The sequence below is a fragment of a genome, unplaced genomic scaffold, assembly GCF_019419815.1.
Source record: "Pyrus x bretschneideri cultivar Hongxiangsu unplaced genomic scaffold, Pyrus_bretschneideri_v1 Contig6, whole genome shotgun sequence".
Classification (NCBI taxonomy): domain Eukaryota; kingdom Viridiplantae; phylum Streptophyta; class Magnoliopsida; order Rosales; family Rosaceae; genus Pyrus; species Pyrus x bretschneideri.
In genome coordinates, this window is record NW_025999798.1 from 7,243,884 (window position 1) to 7,253,430 (window position 9,547).

Sequence of the window (9,547 nt, forward strand, 5' to 3'; positions counted from 1 at the left end):
TGCTACGACCATCGCTTGAAGAAGTATACGCACGACCAAGCATGCCCAAGGGGAAAGAGTGTAAAGTATAACCCTACGTGTTCCACCAAAAAAAAAAAAAACAAAAAACAAAAAACAAAAAACCAACAACAACAACAATAATAAAAAGGCGGCTCGAAAATCTGGCTATATAAGTCACTTCACTGGTGGTGGAGGTCAACAATGTCAGGCTGGCAGATTCTTAGTCATAATTCTTAACTTCTGAGTCTCTGAGTCGGAGAGAAATAGAGAGAGAGAAACAGGGAGAAGGAGGGGTGTTCTGGTGCAACAGAGATGGTGGTGGGGCGAGACATCGACGATCTGCCGAAGAACGACGCCAACTACACGGCATTAACGCCGCTGTGGTTTCTGGATAGAGCAGCTCTGGTGCACCCCACCAGAACATCCGTGATCCACGGATCGATTCGCTACACGTGGCAGCAGACTTACCAGCGGTGCCGCCGTTTGGCCTCCGCTCTCGCCAAGCGCTCCATCGGCCTCGGCACCACGGTAACTTAAACCTTAATTATTAGTTCTGTCATCCATTTGACCTGAGTGCTAAATTTGTTTAATTTTTAAATTTTAGATTTTATTTTTGTAATATAAATTTTATATTTTTATAATTTTCTTGTCGAATTTATGGAAATGGGAAATGGAAAAGCGTTATCTTTCTCCTGTTTAATTGGTATTTATGGAAATGAAATTGCAGTCGGAAATTGTGTATTTGATGAGGCATTTAAGGTCTCTGTTTGGTTTATTTATCCAAAAATGGTACTGTGTTGGGCTCCATTGGGACTCCTTTTGTAGGAAGCATATCTCCTCAAAGGCGCTTATGCTAAAAGTCCTTTTCTTATAAACATGACGGAATTTTGTTAAAAGTCCATGCTTTAAGCAGGTGTTTCTACGACTCAGAAACACTTTTAAGTTTTTCTGCCAAAAATAGTCACAAGTGTTTTTTTGGTCGTTAGAAAGAACTTTGAGGCCTTCGAAAAGCAATTTGAAAGAGTAGATTGTTTGGAATTTAGCTTGTTACCTTTTTATCTTCACACTTAAACCATCATATGTACTTATGTACCCACATTCGGATGAAATAAGTGCTGCTCTTGACGAATGCTTTCTTGTTTTGGTTATGTTTCACATTCAAAAGCTCAATATCTTTGTGTGTTGCTTTGGATTTATCCCTGTGTACCTCATATTTATATAATCCCCTTGCTTTTGGTTTTGTACCGACCGTCCGTTCTGCCTTTTGTCGTTGTATTTATTTAATGGAATTCAATTGGTTTAACTTTGTTTTATACTTGAATTTTCAATGTTGCTGAGAAGAAACTACACTTGTGGCAATGGTTTCCGTATGTCTTTCCCATGGTAGAGTCCATTTCTCGGACTGCCCATTTTTAAACTAACTTCAAATAACTTTATCAACCCAAAAACGATCCTTCCGAACAACATTGGTTTTCCTTAGAAAGAAAGGGGAAAAAATAATCTCCCATGTCGATATGGAATCCAGTTCGAGAACAAAGAAAAACTAGTATTGTCCGTCTTTAACTTCAATTGGACAATTCGAAGATCCAATAACTTACCTGTGATCCTGTAGAAAAAAATACCTATTTCTACTCCAGATGCATGCGAAGAACTATAATATGAAATACAGCATCATGACCCTGGTCATTTGCAATGAATTGCTTTGGTAACATCTCCTTTCTCCTCTAAAATGCAGATGTGTAATAGCTTTCTCCATCATTTCTTCTTTTTAATCTTTTCCTTCCTGTTTTATGATCATATTTTGTTGAGATAACGACCTTTTTGATATGTTGTCTTGCCTTTTTATCACCCCACTTCTGTGGCTGATAATTATGGTCTCTGCCCCGTGCTAGTTATTGGGGCTTCTTGAAGTTCCTTTTTAGTTGTTGATATTCTATCAAGAGATATTTTGTGCTTGAAAATTCATAATGGTATCCTTTTCATGGACTTATTCACTTTTGACTAGCATGGAAGCATGGTTCTTTTGTTTCTTTGGTTACCAAATTTTTGTTTTTCATCGTATCGTACTACTTGGATTTCTTAAAGGAATTCATTGTAATCTCTGAAACCATAAATCACACCTCTTTAAAATCTCAGATCAATTTTTTAGGTACCGTACGTATTGTATTATACTCTTGCATGGGATCTCACCATCAGCTTCTATTATATGCTTCTTGTGGTGTGTTGGAGCTTGTTGATTGACACATCATTTTTCTTATATTGAAACAGGTATCGATAATAGCACCAAATGTGCCAGCCCTCTTTGAAGCTCACTTTGGAGTTCCAATGGCAGGAGCTGTATTAAACACTGTCAATGTTCGTCTAAATGCGGCGACTATTGCTTTCCTTCTTGGTCATTCATCGTCTGTAGTTGTGATGGTGGATCAAGAATTTTTTCCCTTGGCAGAGGAAGCTTTGAAGATCTGGTCAGAGAAAAGCGAAGGCCATTACAAGCCTCCACTCTTAATTGTCATAGGTGATGAAAGCTGTGATCCTACGGCACTAAAAAGTGCCATGAGAAGAGGTGCCATTGAATATGAGACATTCTTGGAAACTGGTGACCCTGAGTTTGCTTGGAAACAACCAGAGGATGAGTGGCAGAGCATTGCTCTGGGTTATACTTCTGGCACAACAGCCAGCCCTAAGGGGGTGGTTTTGCATCACCGTGGGGCTTATCTGATGGCTTTGAGTGGTCCTCTTATATGGGGGATGACTGAAGGAGCTGTATATTTGTGGACTCTACCCATGTTCCATTGCAATGGTTGGTGTTTCGCTTGGTCACTTGCAGCTCTTTGTGGGACAAACATATGCCTTCGACAGGTAAATTTCTTATATATGTAGTTACAAAAGCTGTACATTTAGTTCAGCATATTAACTAGTTTTGTTATTCTCCCGTGAATTTTTCAGTGTTAAAGCTTATATTGCATTCTATGTAGTCATTACCGCATCTTTAGAATATAGAAGGCCATCATATGCATGAGACTGTTGAATCCTCGTGCACTGAATGGCACAGTACGAACTTGTTGGCCCCAAGTACCATAGTGACCCTGATTCCCCAAGTAAATATTAAGACCCCAATACAACATGCTCTGTGGAGCTCGTATGTACTTTCTGCAGTTTGGCAACAAGCTGCAGTTAAAGTAGTGTCAACTTTTACATGCGCCGTTGATCTACAATGTTCAGCCAACATTTTATGTTTGGTTGCACCCCTCTTAGGCTTCAAACTGAGCCTCACATTTTCTTTCTCAAATTCTAAAATTTCTCTTTAAGTTGATGTTGGATTTATTTGGAGGTTAATTATTTTAGTATACAGTTCAGATATTTGTTATCTTTTCATTTAGTTTTCCCTGGTTGATTCGCTTAGATGTCCATGCCCACACTGCCCTTTGTTGATTTTCATAGGTTACAGCAAAGGCAGTCTATTCAGCGATAGCTGAGCATGGCGTGACTCACTTTTGTGCTGCACCCGTGGTACTCAACACTTTGGTCAATGCTTCCCCGGAGGAGATTATCCTTCCTCTCCCTCATGTTGTACAGGTGATGACAGCTGGTGCTGCTCCTCCACCTTCTATTCTCTTTGCAATGTCCCAAAAGGGCTTCCGAGTCACGCACACTTATGGCCTGTCAGAAACTTATGGCCCCGCCACAGTATGTGCCTGGAAGCCTGAGTGGGACTCACTCCCCCCTGTAAAACAAGCGCGACTTAATGCACGCCAAGGTGTTCGGTACATTGGCTTGGAGGGGGTAGATGTTTTCAACCCTGAGACTATGCAACCTGTTCCCGCAGATGGAGCTACCATGGGAGAGATAATGATGCGGGGCAATCTTGTAATGAAGGGGTATTTAAAGAACCCAAAGGTGAATGAGGAAGTTTTTGCCAATGGGTGGTTTCATTCTGGGGATCTTGCAGTGAAGCATCCAGATGGCTATATCGAAATCAAAGACAGATCAAAGGATATTATCATCTCTGGTGGTGAGAACATCAGTAGTGTGGAGGTCGAGAACACTTTATATCAACACCCAGCCATATTCGAGGTATCAGTGGTTGCAAGGCCACATGAGAAGTGGGGTGAAACTCCTTGTGCTTTTGTGACATTGAAGCCGGGTGTCGACAATTCTGATGAGAAGCATCTGGCAGAAGATATAATGAAGTTCTGCCGGTCCAAGCTGCCTGCATATTTTGTTCCGAGATCCGTGGTATTTGGACCGTTGCCAAAGACCGCTACCGGGAAGATACAGAAGCATTTGCTGAGGGCCAAGGCCAAAGAGCTGGGATCTGTCTCTTTGAGTAAGTTATAACTGCATCGTATTCGCCATTGTATACAAGGCTAATAACAGCTTGAGTCATATGCAATGCCAAGCTAGGTTATCTTGCTCTTCTGTCATTTTTCTTTTGGTAAAAAGCGGGTGTAAGATTAAGTGACGAGAAGAGCGCAGGTCGAACATTCATTCGCCTTCTCGGGATTTAATGTGTGACCTAAGTTCTCTTATATAGATTACAGAACTATGAAAAATATATTGAGATTCTCTCAAAGCTTTACTCAGGGTGTTTGATTTGTTGTTGCCGTAACTGAGGTAATCACCTATATTGACCTAGTCTTAGGTTAATACCATTTTTCAAATGTAAACAGGAGGATATATGTGACGATTTGGTAAATTATCCAGTTTAGTATTGGTAACTTTATCCTCTTTGTCGGGGGATATGATAGACAAAAAGGTTAACCCAAAGCATTTCAGACGTGCCGGTCTCAGAACTAAATGATGTGATAATTGTTAGGTCAATTCCTTTTAAGGTCCATTATTAGGTTTGATCCCAGCCATTGAGACATACTAATGACAATTGCTTATTAAAGCAACCAAGTTAGCTATATCACTGTGTTTTCAAGATTCAAGTTCGAATCTAACTTCTTCTCCGCTGCCCTTTAGCAAATAAATAAAAAAACATAATTGCTTAAATATATAAAAAGAAAATTAAAGAAATCTAGAGGTAAGGGTACAAGCCCTAGTAAAGTGTGTATAATGTGAAGACTTGCATGAAACGAAGACGCTAAGCTGTTCAAGACTACTACCATATAGAAAACTTTAAACATGTTACATCGTATTATGGTCCGATGTCACGTTAATATCTCGAGGATGTAACTAAGTCCATCTATTTGGGGGTCCCGCTCCAAATCTATTTATTCACCTCTGCATCAATTGAGAAATTATAAGGGTTTTTGGTCACTTGGAAGTATGTGACTTTCAATTGTTAAATCTCTCTAAAGTTATACAATTGGAACAAAACCAATTTTATAACTTTAAGGATGTTCCGCGATTATTACTTAGGTGTAGATAAAAGATATTATTTATTGACATATTTATCCTTAATCAATGTTGGATTTTTTAAATAGGATTTCTTGGGCGGTAAATATTTTATTTCTTCATATTTTGGTACTTATAAACAATTATAACTATGTGTAGGCGTATTTTCTTATGAAACGTATTATGAAGTTTATTCCAATGCATAACTGGTCCCAAGTTGGAATAGAAATTTTTTATGACTTTAAGGAGGTTGTTCAATTATAGAGTTTTACTTTAAAGATGTTTTACTCTATATGGAATCGTATCTCATTAACAACTAGGAATCATTCACTTGCACAACTAGTGGTGGGCACTTGGGACTGAAAATGAAACATAGACCAAACCAGAACGCATCGAACGGTTCGGTTTTTGTGGCAAACTGAAATTTGAAAAAAGGTTTGGTTTGGGTTTATAATATATGGAATCGAACCACATATATACATATATATAATTAATTAATTTAATTAGCAAATTAGATGTTGTGATGTAATTGGTTATTTGGAGGAGTACATAGGTGGATTTGGATTTAGATACTTGAATTTTAGCATAGGTTATTGGTTTGCGGGATTTGTTTTTCCCTTTTGATTTTGAAGAAAATTCAAAAGGGATTTCCTTGAATTTTGGCATGGTGGTTATCAATTTTGGTTTTGCTTACTGGAGGTTGTTTTTCTCTCCAATTTGGAAGCCAAAACAAACTTGAAAAACTACCCCAAACCGAAACAGGCCTATAAAATAAACCAAACTTTTTAACAGGACTCTAAGTTTGGCCAAAACCATTTGAAACTGAGCCAAAACCGAATGGTTCGGTTTCACTGCTGTTCCCATTGTTAAACCAAACTGTACCGAACCACAATAAATTTCGATTTCGGTTTTAGTTTTATCCCATAACCAACAGCACCAAACCGTTCTCACCACTAATCACAACTCAAACATATGTTTTAATTTGACCAAAATCAATTCATGTTCCATGACACGAGTACATCTTTTTAGAATAGGAATGTTTTATTGTATATCGATTGTATTAGAATTCCTACCCTTTATGGGATTCCTAGATTAGGGTTGTACAAGTATATATATTTATAAATATTGAAGTATTCATAAATTCTAAGTTGGTATCAGAGTAAGCTATTATCTCGACACTTCCTAGGCCCTAGTTATTGGGCTCGAATAAGCTTCCTTAAGTTCGGCTTTCAAAAATTTGCACTAGCTCCAACTTAAGGGTATTGATTGAATGATTAGGCTCAAATATTAGTGTTGGCTCCAATGATTGAATACTGACTAGGCCTTCGAAAAGATTGGTGTTGGCTCTAGTGACTGAATATCGACCGATCAGGCTTTCTATTTGATTGGTGCTAGCTTCGGTATAATGACTTGACCAGTTTTTGACATGAGAATTGGTTTTTCCTTGTGACCCTGTGTGGGGCCACTCGTGAAGGAGCGTGTTGGATAATAGGATCTCATATCAGACATATTACAAAAACATACACAATTAACATATAGGAAATTCCACTCCTAATACCACCGAGGTCTTTTATAATAAAACCCACACCTAGTGAAGGGTCAAGTGAGGATAAAATTGATGGTGTTGATAGTGAACCGTGCATGGACCTGAAAAGTTTATCACATCTTCAGTTTGATATTTCTTATTAATAATATAACGTCATGATGTAACTGTGGTAGTCTTTCGCCAATTTTGTAGCCAATAGTCCAAGTTTTTCTGTGATATGCTCAGAATAATGTGGGAATGAGCTACAGGCATTCATTTCTGAATGATGGGAGAAATCCCTTTCACTACAACTTACAAAAGTTGTAACTTACAAAGGCAAACCAACTTCCAACAACTAAGGCTTTTGATCTTGCGGCGCATGACGGTTTACAGGTAGACGTGCATTTATGAAAGTTTGTAAAAATTTGACAATGACTAAACCGTTAAGAGTTCTCCAAACCACTAAGCAACCAAAAAAAGATGAGCCGGAGAGGAGAAGCATTTCAGATTCATTCATATGAGGCTCGTTGTAAAAGCTATCTTTTTGCACTGATTGATAGGTTCTCAAGGATAGGAATGTAATGGTCAATCACTATCCGCACCCATGCTCCTGTTTTTGTAGTTTAAATCAGCTCAATTTGTTATCCATGCATCCACAAAAGATGATGGTTTCCTCCATGCATGGTGACAATGGAAGTGTGTCACGTGGTTGGGCGTGTGGGACAAGCTAATAAGACGTTCTCATGCTGACACAAGTGGGAACATATTAATAAAAAAGCACAGAGAATTTGTATGTATTTATGGAGAAAACAACTTACATAACATAAGTATATTGTCACTGTGATGTCTTGTGTCAATAATACAACGTCATGTGAAAAGAAACTTATCTAATTATGATATTATTTCTAAAAAAACATTACATTAACAGTGTATTCGCGCCATAAAAGTCCAACGTTTGTGAGAGGATGTGGTGTCAAAGAAGCACCCATTTGCCCTACTGAAGTATTATAATTTCTTTTTGTTAGGGGGTCTCTGTTAGGCAAAAACCCAAAGATAGGGAGGGCTAAGGCGGCCCCCATACGCATCCTTCGTTATCATACGCATCCTTCGTTATCAAGTTAGGTCTTTTTATAGGGCCTCTTATTCTGGTCAGATCTCCAACGGATGATTATTCTTTCTCAAATTTTCGTTTATGGTCGCATTCCTTATTGGCTACTCCAATGGCCAAAGCGAACCAGCTAATCATACATAATGCATGGAAATCAATCATACGATTTTCCAGCCAATAATAGATAAGGAAAACAAAGAGTGTTAGAGTTAGCAAGATTAAATAAGGAAGAAGATAAGCCTAGCTACCCATATAGTCCACCCAAGCTGCTATAAATAACCAGATTCTTTAAGGAGCGAATGAAAAACTTTAACAAACGCCTTCTAAACTTAGTACCCTTTTGAACTTTTAATTTGTTTTTGAACCCTTAATTTTTAAAAACGTGTCAATGTATTTGACTTTTAACCAAATTTATCATTCGTGTATATAATTTCGTATATTGAAATATGAAAAACTAACAAAAAATGTGATGAAGTTGATAGTAAAAACAAATTATCTAGGAATCCTGAATACCGTTTGATTGTTTGAGTGGACGAATAGCAAGTAGAGCATAGCTAGTGAGAGGGGTTATTTTTCTTCCCAAGAGATGAACCATAAAAAATGGTTAGTGTAGAAAAGGTTTGTTTGTTGAACCACTTCGCAAGTCACTAGCCAGCCAATTGGCTCTAAAGTCTAAACTGCGTCATTTCACGTGGTGTATAAGATGATGAGATCCCCTAAACCCAAAAAAATCAAATACATGGTACTGATGAAATGTAAAACCAGAAAAGCATGGTGACATCAAATTCATAACTGGTTTCTGTTGAAACATTAGGGGTCCCACAGAATATAGACATTGAGTTTATCTGAGAAAATTGTAATATTCGTTTCTTCTTTTTCAAAGTTTATTTTGTTACTTTCTTCACTGGACCTTTTTTTTTCCTTGGTTAGGTAAAGAGTTGAGTTAATTGGGATTATACATTATCATGTACTAGAAAGTTGTATATACTTGCATAAATATTTTTTTTTATTTGAATCATTGACTTTTCTTAATTTCTTACTAGTATATGGGTACACACAAAGTGTGTGAGAAATTTTTTTTTTTGTTTTTGAAATAGAAGGAGAGACGAAGAGAGTGATAGAGAATGTGGGAGTGTGAAGTTTTTTATTTCTTATTCATGTTTTGTTTTAATTAGAGGGTTAAATTGGTCATTTCATAGGATTTTGGTTGACAATGAATGTTTTATAAATTAGTAGAGATACGTATGCACGATGCTTATATCCAATTAATTTGTTGTATATATTTGTTCTTATCGGAAGAAAGATTTTATGGACATTGATGGTTTGGTCTTGATAGGGAAAGGAAGTGGTTTTCGTATTCAGTCTTTGTTTACACTCCAAAATAATTAGTGGTATAAATATGTGATAAATATAGGATTATTTTTTACACTCCTCTCATTTCTAGGTTTACGTACTCTAAATACTGTTGTACTTTAGAGTGATGCTAGGAAGACTAAATTTGTAAATTAAATGACATAAAAGTTAATGATTGAATTATTACTTGAATGTTGATAAACGTGTTTATTTCCTATTGA

At 37.3% G+C, this 9,547-nt stretch overlaps 1 protein-coding gene across 1 annotated transcript; it reads left to right on the forward strand.

Moving 5' to 3' along the window:
* The first annotated feature begins 196 nt into the window (after positions 1–196).
* LOC103940498 (acetate--CoA ligase CCL3-like) lies at positions 197–4,579 on the forward strand. The gene is made up of 3 exons (XM_009350611.3): positions 197–528; positions 2,269–2,859; positions 3,442–4,579. The coding sequence occupies exons 1-3, from the start codon at positions 313–315 to the stop codon at positions 4,336–4,338; spliced, it is 1,704 nt and encodes a 567-aa protein (XP_009348886.1). The 5' UTR covers positions 197–312; the 3' UTR covers positions 4,339–4,579.
* Positions 4,580–9,547: the final 4,968 nt, after the last annotated feature.